Raw genomic sequence first — 17,890 nt, 5'->3', positions numbered from 1 at the left:
ATGATTTTTTTCTTACTTTCTTACTTTCTTTCTTTTATCTTTGTGCTACTCTTATTGCTCTGTTGAATTTTATATCATAGCTTATCATAATATTCTTGCCAACCGGGGACTTCTTCCTTCATACCGTGTCTTTTACGACCTGCATGGACAATTTCACCAGCCTTGGAAGTAGGATCTAAGGGATCAGATCCTAAAGTAGCCCAATGGTCAAACACCATTTGAGGGAAAGCTTGTCCTCCAGTAGCTTGTCTTAATTCACCAGTAAAACCAAATGATTCATTTACAGGTAAATATGCTTTAATCGTGAATAATGGAGTGCCTGGTCTTTGTTCTTCAGATATAACTTGTCCTCTCTTCTTATTCAATACAGAATAGATACCACCTACTGCATTTTCGGGGCATTGAATCTCTACTAAAAACACAGGTTCTTGAATACGAGGCTCAGCCAATAAAAATGCAGCATATGTAGCTCTTCTCATAGTTGGAATAATTTGACCACCTCCACGATGAATAGCATCTGCATGTAATGTAACATCCAATATATTGATTCTCACAGACCTCATGGCTTCACCAAAGATTGGACCTTCTTTTGTTGCCCACTGAAATGCAGCCACCACAGAATCTTTGATTTCATTTAAATATTGTACCGCTTTTGTTTGATCAATGACCAGGTTTGGACCAGTTCCATCTGGACCAAAACACCAAATCTTTCTCGCATCAGTGACATCCCAACCGTATTCATCAGCCATCACTCTGGCTCTGGATTTAAAATCATCTCTTGCACTAATCTTTCCATCTTCAATAGCCAAGGAGACTTCTTCATCAATTGGTTGTGCAGTTAAATAAATTCTGTTATGTTTATTTGGAGATTTAGATAAAGCAGTCTGAGATGATTGAGATTCAACCGTTTCTCTGTATGCAACCACTGGTGGAGAAATTTTTAATGGGACACCGGCATGATCATTTTCTAAATCTTGTAAGCAAATTTCCAAATGAAGTTCACCGGTACCTGCAACAATATGTTCACCAGATTCGTTCATATATGTTAAGACACAAGGATCCGATTTAGATAATCTTTTCAAACCTTCAACTAATTTAGGTAAATCGTTAGCATTTTTCACTTCTACAGCTACTTCCACAACAGGTGATACTGAAAATTTCATGACTTTTAAATTGTGTGCTGTGTCTGAAGTAGTTAGAGTGCCTGTTTTCAATAGAAATTGGTCAATTCCCACTAAACCTATAATATTCCCTGCTGGACAATCATCGATTGGTTCTACAAATCTTCCCATCATAAGAACTACCCTTTGGATAGCCTTAGTAAACAGGTCATCTTTCTTACCAGGGACATAATTAGGTCCTTGAATTCGAACTTTTTGACCAGATTTAACAGTTCCTGAAAAGACTCTACCAAAGGCGTAAAATCTGCCTTTATCTGAAGTGGGGACCATTTTTGAGACATAAAGCATTAAATCAGCTTTGGGATCGCAATTTTTAATTGCAATGCAATTCGGATCATCAGATGGGCCCTCGTATAATTGCTCAGCTCTATACGCTTGTGCTGTGACAGGAGATGGTAAATGCATGACAATCATTTCTAATAGGGCATCAGCAGCTGGCAAGAACTTTCTCATAACTACTTTTAATAAAGCTTTTCCTTCCAAATCCTTTTCATCAGCCTTTAATGCAATTTCTAATTTTTCTAACAATACTGGAATCTGATCCTTTTTATAGTTCATAATAGCATCAAATAACCTAAAAATCGGATCCAAAACAAACATATTAAAGGCTCTTTCTAATGGTTTACCATCCTGATCTCTATCTTTATTAGTCCAATGTTTAATTTTGGGGTTAAAATAGACATCCCCCCACAACTTAGTCATCATTTTATTTTTATCAACACCAAATTTTTTTGCATATCGTTCCGAGAACTGTCTAATAGTGAAGGCCCAACTATGTAGCCCTGATCCGAAGGCAACAGTACCCTTTGAAGGATCTACTTGAACGTCACCCACTATTTTGTCAGCATATGTAGAAACAATAACATTAACAGATTCTACAGTTCTTGAGAAAGATTGGTAAAGGTCCTCCTTTGTGACTTGTAATTCCAATAAAGCTCTGTCCACTTTATTAATAATAACGACTGGTTTGATTCTTTCACCTAATGCTTGTCTAAGAACGGTTTCCGTTTGAACACATACACCCTCTACAGTGTCTACCACAACTAGTGCTCCATCAGTGACTCTTAAAGCAGCAGTGACTTCAGAAGAGAAATCCACATGACCAGGAGAGTCAATTAAATTGACTAGAAATGATCTACCGTCTGTTTTCTGTTTAATATCCTTCACATCTTCTTCTGGAATCTCGGCATATAAAGAAATTGCGGTAGATTTAATAGTTATACCTCTTTCTTGTTCATCTTTTCTTGTATCCATAAACCTAGCTTCCCCCGCTTTTGCTGCAGAAATAATACCAGCTCTTTGAACTAAAGAATCAGTCAAAGTAGATTTCCCATGATCGACATGGGCAATAACGGAAATATTCCGAACATTAGTCACATGATCCATAAGATTACGCATCTGATCTACAGTGAAAGCAACCATATTTCTTAGTATTTTGTTTTATTTTATTTTACTTTGTCTTAGCTAGTATTATTTCTCCTTTTTTACACTCCTCTTTTCCTCTCAATATTAATATATATATATATATATATATAAATATTTTAGTTACTATTTGCTTTCTGTTCTTCTTCATAAGCATTATTATAACTTAGTAAAATGGCAAAAAGACAAACTGATTCATGATTCTTAAAAACCAAGAATCACACGGTTTAAATAACAAGTACATCAAAATTCAAATTAAAATAAAGGGTTGTGCCTTTTTTATTATAAAAAAAAAAAGAAACTTAGAAAATACTCATATTGTTATTTTTGCAAGAGGGTTTTATTGTTTTCTGATATTTGAATCGTATTAATGGTATAAAATCGTGCTATTATCTGCATTAAACAAGTAGTATTCTATTGCTATTTTTTCTTTTCTTTGTTTAATTCTTAAGGATGCATCTCTAATTCAACAAAAGCAACATACTAAAAGAATAAAAATCCAAATAAAATAATTTATCAGGGATACAACCAATTGTATTAGCGCACACAAGTTTACCTTTTGTTCTAATAAAAACACTTTGTTTCCTTTGATCGCCTAATAAAATATTCTAAGAAAAATTGGCACGGCCCAAAAGTCGAACAGCCGCTTTGGGATCGCAAAGTGTATTATACGTGGTGTTGGTGCTATCATTATCATTATCACTGTTTGATATATTTTCTTGCTCTAATTTTGATGATTCAAGGATCTCCTTCATGTTTTTAATATGACGCGTGGTGGTTGTCCATGTATCAATGTCCTTCTGTTGTGATAATTGTATATTTTGATTCGACAATACTAAATGATCTCTACCTAAACGTGATAATCCACCTTTGACATTCGTTCCACGAATCTTTAAACGTGCTCCTTCCATAACGTTCAATTTTTTACGTTCATATTCAATATTTTTCAACACATAGTTTTTAATATTATGTTTGATCCATTCCTCATACCATTTTAGCCATTCCTTACGAGATATTTCCATATTAGTCGTTATCCTATGTAATTTTAAGGTGGTACGTTGTTCTAATTTTACCACACTTTGTAAATCTCTTATAGCTTCATCCAATTTAATTGGATTTACATCTCTTTTATTACGATACTTACGAGCTCGTTCTTGTTTAATTTTACTCTGTTTTTGTAGGCTGATTAAATCTCTCATAACAAAATGCCTATCTGTTAATGACTCCTTCACACCATAACTATCATTAACAACCCATGTTAACCCATCATACAATGTAGCTAAATTCATAGTGCTTAAAACACTATTTATATCACTAACCGTGATTAAATTTTTACCATATTTTTCATATGGCAAAAAGTTTTTTGTCATATTTTCTGGCAAATTAAAACTTCCAATCAAACTATCTAAATCAATAAATTCTTTCCCTAATGTACTCTCTTGTTGAATCAAGATACCAAAATTCTTGTCTATCAATAACATGTAATCTTGAATAGACTGGCATAGATGATACAAGGTCTTAACTAATGGTCTGAATTCTGCTAGGATCAAATTATTATCATATGGAGGTTGGAATTGTTTCATGGTCTTTCTTTTAATACCATTATATCTAATAAAACTGGAATTCTGATTAGGATTAAGATCATTTCTATTTGAATTATGATGATTTATTGGACAATATGTATTAAAATCACTCTCGATAAAATAAACAAATTCTTCATTACTAATAATGAGTGGATCCTTTATCACACGGTCAAACCATTTTTGATATTGATATAATACAGTCTCATAATCTTCTTGATTGCTTATCCCAAAGTGTGTGTATGGTAAGGGTAAAGTTGGTACAAAACATTCAAATACAAATGAATTTAAATATTTGTAAAATTCCTTAAATTCTTGGATTGTCTTTTTAATCTTATTAGATTTTTTACGACGAAATAATGGTATATCCGTGTCATATTTAAATATAATGGTTGGGTTTTCACGTTTATTTGAGTTTGAACCAACACGTTCAAGGCCAATTACTTTAACATGGAAGTAATGTTTGGATTGGAATTTAAATTCGGGTAGGTATTTATTTCTTCTTATATCTTCACTTTCTTGGTCGGAGTTACCCTCTGTTTCTTTATTATCTCCTGTCTTGATTATATTGGAAGAAATAGGCTCTTCTAAACTCTCATTAATATCATCCCTATTATTATTATTCTCTTTAACATCAATACTACTAGTAGTAGTACTATTGTTAGTGGTTTCATGATTTTCAGTGGCTACATTGGAAGGTTCCCATATTGGAACAGTATCTTCAAAAGGGTTATGTCCCATCTCATCTTCATTAAAATAAGGTACACTTGAAGTCATTAAACTGAAGAAACAAAATGAAAATAAATAAATTCTATGGCAGGTGAATAGTATTTTCTTTTTTTTTCAAAAAAAACGCTTTTATTAATTTGATACACATCTAAGAATAAAATAATATCTAATTCATGTATCCAACACTTTTTTTTCTTTAGTTATGCTATCTTTAGCGTTACAATCTTCTTTGATTGCTGAATTAGTTTCTAACATTTCTATATTTTTATTTTTATTTTTATTTTTATTTTTATTTTTATTTTTATTTTTATTTTTATTTTTATTTTTATTTTCTTTTCTAGCAATTTTCTTCTACAGTAAATTACGTCTCAATAACAGATAGAAAGAAAAGTGTAATAACACTAACAAAAACTATCTAGCATCCAATCCTATGAAATGCAATGAATATATAGGTTGTGAAAGGTTATTTTTATAAATATATGATTCTGCACAATTTGCTGCAGAAATATTTTACCAAAACTGTGTAAGTTATTTATACGTATTTTTATCAAGATATAAAAAGATAAAGGTGACGATGTCTGATTGTTAATATGACAGACTTTTATCTTATACTGTGTTAAACTTTAATAGCTGAACACTATAGATCCTATGTCTTGATATTTTGTCTGTCTTGAATTCCACTACAATTGTTATTGTTATGATTAATTCTGCACACATCTTTCTTCTCATCTATGTTTTTTCTTTTTTTTTTTCTTTTCTTATTTTTGCTTGATATACCAACATTGCAACAGGGTACAGGAGTTTTTGCTTGTGTGAAGAGAAGAAAAAAAATAGCCAGGAATCAAAAGAAAATTGTGTATTCAAGGAGATTTCTTGAGCATTGAAAAATAAGTGAGGATTAAAAAAATGTATTAATGCTTCGTTTATTTTGCTTACGTGGACATGTTAATCACTCCCACATAGTTGAAGAATATGTAATTTACTACATACGTGCTTTTTTATATATTTATATACAGCTTTAGTATACTTCCAACAATAATAAAAAAAAATAAAATTGGATCTGTAGAGAGGACAAATTCATTAATGACCAGGCTTGATAGATATATTGGATTTTCAAAACAAATCAAAGGTGTGATCTTTGATATGGATGGTACATTATGTTTACCACAACCATGGATGTTTCCTGAAATGAGGTCAGTAATTGGATTAAATAATAAAGAAAAAGATATCTTAGAATTCATTGAAGAACTACCTACAACAGAAGATAAAAAATGGGCAAAAGAAAAAATTCATGAGGTAGAGATTAAAGCGATGGAAGAAATGAGACCACAACCTGGCTTAATTGAGTTGATGAGGTTTTTAACATTAAATAACTTTAGTAAAAATATTTGTACTCGAAATGTTATAACACCTGTTAATTACCTGATTAATAAATATATTCCACAGGAATGGTCAAAATTTGACCATATTCTAACAAGAGAATTTAGACCAACCAAACCGTATCCAGAACCTTTATTGCATATTTCCAAACTGTTAGAGACGGAACCAGGTCAACTAATTATGGTAGGTGATTCATTTGATGATATGAAAAGTGGGCATTCTGCAGGATGTATCACGATACTTTTAAAAAATCATGTTAACGGATATTTATTAAATGAGCATAGAAACTTGATAGATTTTACTGTTAATACTCTCGATGAAATAATACCTTTATTACAAGGAGAAGGCGTGGTAGAAACTGCATAGATTGCTCTCTTTAACAGATATAAAATTGTGAACATGCATATATATATAGTATGAGAGGTAGATATAGATCTTGTTGATTTGAAATAATTGATATATAAATTTTTTGAATTTTGAACACTACATGCATAAATTTCTTCTTTGAGTAATTTGACACATTATTGTTTTCTTTCCTTTTGGTTTCTTTTTCCAAGTAAAGGATATAGTTGGAAAATTTTTGTTCAATTGGTCTCGACACATTTTCTGGAGGAAAAATCGAAAAGATGATGAGGTTGAAATTTCGTTTGGTATTAAAATAAAATAAAGAGTGTGGCTATCACAATTAAAAAGAAAACATTTATTTTATATGGAATTTCAACTTACTGGACCAGTGAAGCAGGAATAAAAATGACTTTACAAAATGCCATCTGGGAAATAATATGTGGGTCATTGGCCGGTGCATTAGGCAAATTCATAGACTATCCATTTGACACTATCAAAGTGAGAATGCAGACTCAGGGAGCCAATATTTTTCCAACTACCTGGTCATGTATCCAATATACATATAAAAATGAGGGGATATTGACCGGTTTTTATCAAGGCTTATTATCTCCCTTACTTGGAGCCTCATTGGAAAATGCAATTTTGTTTGTTTCTTATAATCAATGTTATAATTTGTTGAAGAAATATACCCAATGGAATATAGTATGGATTATTTTGGTCTCCGGTTCCTTTTCTGGTTCCTGTGCAAGTTTTGTGTTGACTCCAGTAGAACTAATAAAATGTAAATTACAATTATCTAATTTATATGTACAAATGTATGAAGGGATCGATATTGAAAGTCGAGGTCATATTGAATTAGGTAAATTGGAAGTATTGAAAACTTCTGAACATGCAAAAAATGTTGAGAATGGTGACGAGAACAATGAATATACTCATAAACGTGGGAATGATAAAGAGGAATTAATAGAGGATGTGAATAGCAAGCAATTAGAGCAGACACCAAGTAGTAGATATGATTCTCAAAATTTAGTATCGAATAGTCGAGAAAATTACAATACAGATATAGTACCTACGATAAAGGCAATTATTAAAGAAAATGGTGTATTAGGTTTATGGCAAGGCCAATTAGGGACTTTTATAAGGGAGGCAATTGGGTCTTTGATATGGTTTGGAACTTTCCAGTTATTAAAAAGGCTATTCATGTATAAAATCACTGGGTCGTGGAATATTTTGGATAGAGACACTGACGAAGGTTCCAATCCTGAGAGCGTGCATATTCCATCGTGGGTATTACTAGTTAGTGGTGCAATAGCAGGTTTTGTATTCAATGGAAGTGTTTTCCCTATTGATACAATAAAATCAGTCATGCAGACAGAACAACTTGGATTTAGGAATGCAATCAATTATATTTATGGGCAGTATGGGTTTGGTGGATTTTATAGAGGATTGACAATTACTTTGATTAGATCAATGCCATCTAACGCTGCTGTATTCTACACCTACGAACAATTAACGAAATTATTATAAGCATTCAATAAATACACATTCAAACTAGCATCCGAAAAATAAAAAAAATAACTGTAAAAAAATAAACTTATATATCTATATCTCTATATGTTAGTATTAATATATGTATTCATCTGAAAATGTATATTGGATTTTTATAGTATAATGACTATATTTTGTAATTGATTTTTTTTTAACCTCACGCCTTATAACTATTTACAATATGAGAATAAACTTATCCTCAATAGTGGTTATAATCATCGTGAGTGTATTTGTACCGTTTTCTCGCTGCAAAGTATAGTTTGAGGAAAATCTTTGTAAAAGTTTGGCATATGTACGGCGATATCCTCAGAAGTGGTTGTATGAAACAATCCTTTGAAAAAAAATAAAATGTAGAAACTCGAAAAGATAAAATACAAAGAGACAACAAGATCAGCATGCATCTACATAGGCATTGCATTCAAAATAAGAAGAAAAAATTATATTTAATTAAACATTATATCGGTAGGAATTATATCTCTTTATGTTTTTTTATTTTTTGTTTATTTTATGCATACTAATCCCTAATTAACAAAGAAATGGTAAATGGTAGTTCAAACAGAAAAAATAACATTGAATACATTTTATTTTCAGAATTCGATAATAAATTAGGGTCTATACTTAGATACCAATACCCAAATGATATACCAGTGTTTAAGTCGATTAATTTGGCGACATTAATGATACCCAACAATATAGAAAAATGTCTAGGTAAAGTGGAGTTTACATATTTTCTATTATATTTCAATCCCACAACAAAAAAATATGAATTGGTCCCGTCCATAGATAAAATGAATAAAAAATTAGATATTCTTTATTTTATCAATGTATGTATTGCCAAAGCTGATCCAGATAATGAAAGAGGTGCTGTTATAAACTCTATTGCTTTTGGTCTGAATGTTCCCGATTTTTTAAAGTGGAAGACATTGTTAACTTCTCTCCTAGAGGGTTTAATGGATATGTTACGGATAAATAACATAGATGATAATAATGACACTAATCTTCGGTGTGTGGAAGTAATATCTAATTTTTTTAAGAAAGTTAACAAGATAAATTTTTTAGATACTTTCAATAGAAACTTATATCAGGAGATTATCCAATCTTTCGGTGAAGGTATAAACGAACAAATAATAATTAATTCAATTTTACAAAATTTCAAAAACTCTTTAGCAAAGAATACTTCTTCTTTAGATCAAGTTGAAAGTATTATTTCTAACGATTTGGTATACTATTTTTTACCTGTGGAAACTATCCCGATAAACTCACAATATAAAATTAATAAAATACCACTCTGTCAGAGGTTATTATTAAAATCATATATTCAAACAGATATTTATTATTATAAGCATGCATTGAAAATTGTTAAAGATATAAGTTTAGAAATAGTTGATGTTGAGGAAATAAGGACCATTTTTATAATGTCTACAAAAACATCGAATGATTATTTATGTCAATTAGTTTTTTCCATGTCGTATCTAATAAGTGGCGTTTCATTAAATAAGGATCCAGCATTTAATGGAATATATGCGTTTCCCTATATAGATATATCAATTGTAGTTCTATTAAAAGATTTCATCCAATCTCTAGCACATAAAAAACTCAAACTTATTATTGGTACAACCAATCCAATTTTTAAAATTCAAGACGATATATATGATATTCTTTATGATTTAGATACAGAAAAAATATACAGTTCATCAAAATATAAAACAAAACAAACAGATTGGAGAAAACAAACATTAAATATGTTGGCAAAATCATACAAAATTAATGATAGTATCAATAGTTTATCTCATGGATTAAATAATATAAAATTCAAAAGTAAGTCAGAGTCTAGTTTCAATCCACTTACGTCAATCAGTAATAGTACTATCAATAACTACAGTTATAATCCATTTTTCAGTTTTTCTTCTGATTCCTTTTCACCAAAATCAGATCATTGTCGCTCTGTATTGATGAATTCATTCATAAGAATATTGATATATGAACAACGAGACAACAAGACTATTTTAAATGTATTAAAAAGAATTCAAATTTTTCAATTAATTTTATTACTAAAGCCCATTACTATTAAAGAAATTAATGTCAATACAATTTCTGCCTTAATTCAAAAGTATTCTGAAACATATAATAATTTAATATATGTCAATGAACTTTTTGATATAAGTATTCTAAAATTTATTAAGATGTTTTATATCTTGTATGAAACAATTGAACTACTTACAAATTTGGATGTATGCCTTGTATCTACTACTAGTTGTGATGCAGTAATTAAAAAAATCAATGAATGCCAAGAGATAATAAGACAATCTTTATTTGATATTTCTACTACTAATGCCATTTCATATACAAGAAAATTAATATATGTATGCATGAATTTTCCACCTTTAGATATTTTATCTCATTTTGATACTAGATACAAAGATTTTCAGAATTTTGATATCAATATGATCTATAGCAGGGTTGCATATCATGCCCATCAGCAATCTTCGAAATCAAGCAGTTCAAGTTTTCAACAAACAAATTCTACAAATCAGAATTCAAGCAAGTGTTCTATTATTGACAGCTTTGTTAAAACTACAACATTTAATTTGTTTGATAAAATACTTAGTGTTGATCTCAATTTGAATCAAAAATATGACAGTTCATATAAAGACTCAGTTTTTACAGGATCAAATTTATCATTTTTCTCATCACCATTCAAGAGAAGAGGTAAATCCACTATAAAACGTTCATTATCCTTTAGGAACTTGTTGTCTTTAAAAGTAAATGGGTCTCGAGATTTCAAGCCTGCAGAGCATCAGAACACTGTGAAAGAAATAATAGTTACATCAAAAGAGCAAATAGTATTAAAATCCTCTATACCTGATTCATCTATATCTTCACTTCCATCAAAAGTTTTAAAAAAATCTACATCAATGGAATCTATCCGTGCATCGATCAATAAGTCAAGTAATAGAAGTTTAACAGATTCATCTATGTTATATGCTTTAAATAAAAAAATAGACGAGGTAAAATCTATGGTATGTGAGATTTTGAGGATGATAGACGATGATAAAACACTAGGGAACATTATCATACAAAATTATTTAAACAAACAGAAAAAGACTCAATTGGACATATATATACGAAAGTACAATCTTCATAAGAAACCTATGTCAGACAATAATAATATAACAGCTTTTAGAGTATTGGAAAAGTTTGATAAAAATTCTAATATGTCTTTGAATAAGGATAGTTCTGTGTCAAAAACACCATTTATTAGTTCTATAAATAGCATTACTTCAACTTATAAAAAGGTAGAATCACCTAACAAGGTATATATATCTATTGATAGTTACAATAAAGCAAGAATGGAAGAAGATGATGAAGAGGAAGAGGAGGAGGAAATTTTTTATGAAATCGAGTATTTGTGAATAGATATGATTGTTTCTATTTCACTGATTTCATTTGTTGTTGGTACTTTTTTCGAATAATGATTTGAATTAATGGAATGCATACAAATAAATAATGTAAATTTTTAGTAGCCGCATTTAAAATGTGAATATTTTAGTATATGTGAAGCAAAAAATAATTGATTTATCGGGCATTATACATGTTTAATTAACATCTAGAAGGGAAAAATTTTGACTCACTCTGTTTGACTCCGTTTGATTTTATTTTATTTTTATTTTTCTTCATTTCTCAAAATTTCTTTTTATCGATATTAGGGAGGAATAAATATAAAATTACCACAAAACAAAGCAAATCTAGCTATTCTTTGGAAATGAAGGACTTTCGATATATAAATGGAACTTGCTGATGTGGATGGTATTTAACTTTTCATAGCAGATTATAATTTTCAAGATCCAAAGTTCATTTTATATTTCAGTTAAGCAGATAATATATAAAACATTGAATAGCTCCACAACTTTTCTAGGGCTAGGTAAAATTAAATATTTAAAAAGAAAAAAGCATAGCAATAGACATTATACTATAATGGATTCAAGAACCGTTGGTATATTAGGTGGTGGCCAGTTAGGTCGTATGCTTGTCGAAGCAGCTAATAAATTGAATATTAAAACAGTAGTATTAGATGCTGAAAATTCACCTGCTAAACAAGTTTCAAATTCAACAGAACATCTTGTTGGATCTTTCTCTAATCCTAATGATATCAGAAAACTAGCCTCTAAGTGTGATATTTTAACTATTGAAATTGAACATGTTGATGTTCCAACATTAAAAAGTTTGAAGGATGAATTCCCTAAATTACAAATATCTCCATCTCCAGAAACGATTGAATTGATTCAAGATAAGTATAAACAAAAGGAATTTTTAATAAAAAATAAGATTCAAGTTGCTGAAAGTGTAGCAATTACAAATCCAACAGAGGAATCATTACAATCTATTGGTAAAAAATTTGGCTATCCATTTATGTTAAAAGCAAGAACATTTGCCTATGATGGTAGAGGTAATTTTGTAGTCAAAAATGAATCTAGTATTCCAGAAGCTTTAGAAGCCTTAAAGGGAAGTAAATTATATGCTGAAAAATGGGCTCCATTTGTTAAAGAATTATCTGTCATGATTGTTCGTACTTTAGATAATCGTGTTTACGCTTATCCAGTTGTTGAAACTATCCATAAAAATAACATTTGTCACTTATGTTATTGTCCAGCAGAATTACCTAATTCAATTCGTTTGAAAGCAGCCTTATTGGCAGAAAACGCTATCAAAGCATTTTCAGGCGCAGGTATATTTGGTGTAGAGATGTTTTTATTAGATAATGGTGATATATTAATTAATGAAATTGCACCAAGGCCACATAATTCAGGTCACTATACTATTGATGCATGTGTCACATCTCAATTTGAAGCTCATTTGAGAGCTATCTTAAATTTACCAATTCCAAGATCATTTTCCAAGTTACCAACAAATAATACTACTATAATGCTTAATCTGTTGGGTGATAAAGATGTACCAAATGGTGAATTAAAGATTTGTGAACGTGCTTTACAGACTCCCGGTGCTTTTGTATATTTATATGGTAAGGAGTCTAGACCCGGCCGTAAGGTAGGTCATATCAACATTGTCTCCTCATCTATGCAAGAATGTCAAAGAAGATTAGATTATATCACTGGAAAATCCAATAAACCAGTCGTTATGACAGCTGTTGACCAGTTAAAAAGTAGAGAAACCGTTAATCCTTTGGTTGGTATAATCATGGGCTCTGACTCTGATTTACCTGTAATGTCTGCTGCATGTAAAGTCCTTGAGGATTTTGGTGTACCATTTGAAGTCACTATTGTATCAGCTCATAGAACACCACATAGAATGTCACAATATGCAACGGAAGCGTCAGAACGTGGTATTAAAGTCATTATTGCTGGTGCTGGTGGAGCCGCACATTTACCAGGCATGGTTGCTGCTATGACTCCACTACCTGTCATTGGTGTGCCAGTGAAGGGCTCTAATTTAGGTGGTGTTGATTCCTTGCATTCTATTGTTCAAATGCCTAGAGGTGTGCCAGTTGCTACAGTTGCAATTAATAATAGTACTAATGCTGCTCTTTTGGCAGTGAGAATATTAGGTGCTTTCGATAATCAATATTTTTATAAGATGCAGAAATTCTTATTAAAGCAAGAAGAAGAAGTTCTTGAAAAGGCTGACAAATTAGAAACGATTGGTTATAAGGATTATTTATCTTCTATGTAACAATATTTTTAATGAACTTATTGAGATAAGTAAATATATACAGTTATTTGAATATTAAAAAAGAAACAAAGCATTATTCTATCAAATTTAATGAAATACATGAGCTGGTATCTGAATAATTGTACAACATGGAAAATTTGCAACTATAACAATCCAAAGCTATTCTAGTCAAAAAGTTCTTGACAATGTTCAAATATATAACCAATGATGAAATTTCTTTCCTTTAAATCAATGATTTCCTTTTCACCAGAATAGTCCCTTATTAAACTGGGTGTAAATACTAAATGCAAATTTTTGGCCGTCATCAGGTTGAATTCACTATAGTGTTGTACTAAATTAATATGTTTACTAAGCAACTTTAAAATTTCAATATGGTCTTTTGGTAGTGATTTCAAGATCTGTCTAAAACCCTGTTTAGTGGCCATATCTTGCAGATTCATATCATTCTCTCTCACATAGTCTATTACAGGTTCGTAAATTTCGTAGGTAATTATTGGGTTTGGTAAATCTCTTAAATATTTCTTTAACACACTCGTTATAGCATTAATATCATAGAGTGATAAATCGATATTTTTTTCACCACTCTTGAACTGAGCTTCAATCTCTTCAATAACCCTTTTGGAACCAGATTTTCTATATAAACCTTCACTTTTGAGGTTTTCTTCGTTAGATTCAATGTACTGAATACATTTTGTTAATATAACGGGAAGAACTTTATTATTGTTATTTGAAATTGGTATCAAATTGATATTTTGAAGGTCTTCTGGGTGTTGTAACATGGGTGGGGATATTTCGATTTTTTGTCTTGTTTTATCTATCGTATTATGACTTGGACTTGATTTTAAATTAGAATTGTTAAACATTTGAGGACTTGGTAAATTTCTCAAGTGTGAAATACTTTGGTTAGAGTGAGAATAAGGCAAAGGGGAGGAAATTATAGACGGTGAACTTTGTGTTTTTGAAGAAAATATTTTCCAAAACTTGGGTTTGGTTGTAGGTCTAGATACACTGACCGTAGATTCATTTTTAATAGGTACATTATCATTAGGGAATGACTCTGACGAGCTTGTAGGTAATTGTGGCTGTTGACTATATTCGTTTAGTATATGCTGAGCAGAATTTATTTCCTCTTTCATAATGTCCAGTTTGTTCTCTAAATCTTTTTTTATTATTATCATATCTTCGACTTGCTGCAATAATTTAGCCTTTGTTGCTTGGAGTTCAATAATATCATCTTCCAATTGTTGTAATATTATAAATTTTTTCTTGATCTCATTATTATCATTGTTATTATCTAATAGTCCAGATAGATTAAAAGACTTTCTTTCACTAAGTAATGAACTTCTATCTATGTAATTATTTAATATATCATTAGTTTCGCTCGTTGTTGTATTGTAAGTATATGTGTCATTTCTTGTTAAACATTTCGGTTTGTCTTCCAGATCCTGTTCATGTATAACTTCACTATTCGCGCTTAATCTCTTAGGTGTCAATGGTTGTTGTTCTACACCATACTTAAATGTGTTTGTTGTAGGTGTTTCTGTTGGAAGACTTAAAAGATTTAATGGTGTTTTGGTAAAGGTATTTTCATCATAAGTATTATTGTTGTTTTTTGAAAGAGGGGATTTATTTATAAATTCAGTTATATCAGAATATGATTTTAGATGTTTCTTTGATGAGTCATTGGCCTGTGTAATTTGCTTTACTGGTGTTAGATTTAATTTTTGGTCTGCATCCAAAAGAGGTAAACTTAACTCTTTTTTATGTTTTTTGTCAACTTTTGAATAAAATCCTTCATCTTCATCATTAATTATTAGTTCAGGTCTTTTTTCATAATTTTTTAAAGGTGTTTTGTTTAATAAAACCTTTTGTTTAGGAACAGAATTGTTACAGTTATTTTCTTCACTCAATGAACCGTGTATATTGATGTCCTGCACAGACGAAGTTTTATTTTCGGATGGTGAAGTCACATTGGATTTATGTGTTGTAGTAGAAAGAGGATTATCCTCTAAAGGTTCTGGCAATATAGGTAGATTTTTCATCTCTCTTCGTTTCTTTTCTTCATAAAGCTTTCTTTTAGCCAACAACTTTTTATGACATTTCAAACAGAATAAGCCCTTTCTGGTCCTGGCATACCTTAAGTCTTTGATATTTTCACCGCATTTACAACAAACAAAACATTCAGAACAGTATGCTTCATTTGAGGAAGATAGGATTATTGCTAGATCATCAATTTTTTTACCACATCTCTTACATGAATCTGAACAATCAAAACATATTAGAGCTCCAGTACCTAAAACTAAGAAATCGGAGTCACAATTTAAGAACCTTCCGCAACGATAACAGGTAAAACAATCAGTATGCCATCTGTCATCACCTAATTCATAAGCATTTCCAGAGACAATGGATTCTTTGCAACGGACACAATTAGGTAGATCAGATTCTTTTAAGTTAAGCCTATCTTGGAAACTATTATGGGGTAAAGAAGTTGGAACGGTTTTAGGGCTTTGTAATGACATATGTCTGGCTTTTCAAGTATTATAATTATAATGGGACTTAATAGTCTAATAATGCTTTATTTAAAAAACTATTTTTAAAAAATTTTATCAAAAACTAATAGAAAAGGTATTACTTGTTGCTTTTTTCCCTAAAGATTGTAAGTTCAATAAATCAAAATAGATAAATTATTAGCGGGCTGAATACTTTATTCTGTGTTTTCTTTTTTTGATTTTGATACACGTAATCTTTTAATTCATTTATTTATTTGTGATAAATTCTGTCTTCTTCCCTCTGACACAACTTATTTGATCTCGTTTGTCTTTTTTTTCGTTTGGTGTCAGATCAAAAGATAGAGGTATTGTGTCGAGTGTCTTTCGAGAGAAAACAAGAAAACTTTTTCTCGAGAGAAACAAAAGAAAAAAAAAAAAAAGAAACAAAAAAAGTAACAATTAAGGTTGTTCTGTAAAATTTGTTTAATGCAAGGTTTATCAAACAAAACAGACATTAAGAAATAAATGAAGAAGATGAGCCGATAATTCTGGAGATAGTGATATTTTTATGAATAGTATGGAGGGGATGGAAAAGGATGAATATAATTTACTCTTCTAGTTAACTAATAATCATTCCATTATTTAGAACTAATAATCACAATAAATATACGTCTATTGATAATATTGGAAGAAGGGCACAGTTTTATTGAAATAATATGGACTATAAAAAATTTTTATTATTTGGAGATTCAATTACAGAATTTGCCTTTGATCCAGAACATTTCACCATTGGAGCTGCATTAGCAAATGCTTACACAAGAAAATTGGATATTGTTCAAAGAGGCTACGCAGGTTATAACAGTCGTTGGGCTATTCCTATTTTGGAGAAGATAATTGAAAATTCTGGTAAAGACATTGTTATAGGTACAATATTTTTTGGATCTAATGATTCTGTGCAAAAGGGTCCACAAAGAGTATCATTACCTGAATTTGTGGATAATATAAGAAAAATGATAAAAATGATGAAACAAGCTAATATCAAGCCAATTGTAGTTGGACCTGGTTTAATCGACAGGAATGTTTGGGATGTCTTAAAGACTCAAGACATTGAAAAGGGTTGGATTAGAAGTAATCAACTTTTTGAAGAATATGTTAATGTCCTTATAGATTTGACTAAAGATGAGAATGTGCCTTTTGTTAACCTTCGACAAAGTTTTTTAGAAACATCAGAGACTAAGAATGAAAAGTGGCAGAAGTATCTAATAGATGGGTTACATTTTTCTGGTGATGGTTATCGGATATTTTTTAGGAAATTAATGAAGATAATAGATCTATATTACCCAGAATATTCACCAGATAATATGAAGACAAGTTTACCCAACTGGAGGGATATCGAGGCAGATGGCTCAAATATTTCCCTATAAAACCTGGAGATGAGCTTAAGGTAAAAAAATAATGAGGTGCTTATATATTTTATTTAGCGAGGCATGAAATATTATGCATATAACTTATATGTATGTATGTATGT

General features: G+C 30.5%; 8 protein-coding genes across 8 annotated transcripts; 5 read left to right on the top strand and 3 right to left on the bottom strand.

The window, feature by feature from the left end:
* Positions 1-74: 74 nt before the first annotated feature.
* EFT1 (elongation factor 2) lies at positions 75-2,603 on the bottom strand (the record flags this gene model as incomplete). Its single annotated transcript, XM_064861820.1, has 1 exon — positions 75-2,603. The coding sequence occupies one exon, from the start codon at positions 2,601-2,603 to the stop codon at positions 75-77; it is 2,529 nt and encodes an 842-aa protein (XP_064716775.1).
* A 608-nt stretch (positions 2,604-3,211) lies between these two features.
* On the bottom strand, positions 3,212-4,960 carry VPS17 (retromer subunit VPS17; the record flags this gene model as incomplete). Its single annotated transcript, XM_064861819.1, has 1 exon — positions 3,212-4,960. The coding sequence occupies one exon, from the start codon at positions 4,958-4,960 to the stop codon at positions 3,212-3,214; it is 1,749 nt and encodes a 582-aa protein (XP_064716774.1).
* Positions 4,961-5,995: 1,035 nt separating this feature from the next.
* Positions 5,996-6,658, top strand: PWA37_005374 (putative haloacid dehalogenase-like hydrolase; the record flags this gene model as incomplete). The annotated part of the gene is made up of 1 exon (XM_064861818.1): positions 5,996-6,658. The coding sequence occupies one exon, from the start codon at positions 5,996-5,998 to the stop codon at positions 6,656-6,658; it is 663 nt and encodes a 220-aa protein (XP_064716773.1).
* A 384-nt stretch (positions 6,659-7,042) lies between these two features.
* ORT1 (Ort1p) lies at positions 7,043-8,164 on the top strand (the record flags this gene model as incomplete). The annotated part of the gene is made up of 1 exon (XM_064861817.1): positions 7,043-8,164. One exon carries the CDS (start codon positions 7,043-7,045, stop codon positions 8,162-8,164), a length of 1,122 nt encoding a protein of 373 aa, XP_064716772.1.
* Positions 8,165-8,721: 557 nt separating this feature from the next.
* Positions 8,722-11,598, top strand: AFI1 (Afi1p; the record flags this gene model as incomplete). Its single annotated transcript, XM_064861816.1, has 1 exon — positions 8,722-11,598. The coding sequence occupies one exon, from the start codon at positions 8,722-8,724 to the stop codon at positions 11,596-11,598; it is 2,877 nt and encodes a 958-aa protein (XP_064716771.1).
* Positions 11,599-12,160: 562 nt separating this feature from the next.
* ADE2 (phosphoribosylaminoimidazole carboxylase ADE2) lies at positions 12,161-13,873 on the top strand (the record flags this gene model as incomplete). Its single annotated transcript, XM_064861815.1, has 1 exon — positions 12,161-13,873. The coding sequence occupies one exon, from the start codon at positions 12,161-12,163 to the stop codon at positions 13,871-13,873; it is 1,713 nt and encodes a 570-aa protein (XP_064716770.1).
* A 164-nt stretch (positions 13,874-14,037) lies between these two features.
* Positions 14,038-16,392, bottom strand: RGA1 (GTPase-activating protein RGA1; the record flags this gene model as incomplete). Its single annotated transcript, XM_064861814.1, has 1 exon — positions 14,038-16,392. The coding sequence occupies one exon, from the start codon at positions 16,390-16,392 to the stop codon at positions 14,038-14,040; it is 2,355 nt and encodes a 784-aa protein (XP_064716769.1).
* A 686-nt stretch (positions 16,393-17,078) lies between these two features.
* On the top strand, positions 17,079-17,786 carry IAH1 (isoamyl acetate-hydrolyzing esterase; the record flags this gene model as incomplete). Its single annotated transcript, XM_064861813.1, has 1 exon — positions 17,079-17,786. One exon carries the CDS (start codon positions 17,079-17,081, stop codon positions 17,784-17,786), a length of 708 nt encoding a protein of 235 aa, XP_064716768.1.
* Positions 17,787-17,890: the final 104 nt, after the last annotated feature.

Source organism: Arxiozyma heterogenica (assembly GCF_036370985.1).
Source record: "Arxiozyma heterogenica strain weizmannii chromosome Unknown scaffold_9, whole genome shotgun sequence".
NCBI classification, from domain to species: Eukaryota; Fungi; Ascomycota; class Saccharomycetes; order Saccharomycetales; family Saccharomycetaceae; genus Arxiozyma; species Arxiozyma heterogenica.
This window is presented reverse-complemented; position numbering and strand designations above follow the sequence as displayed.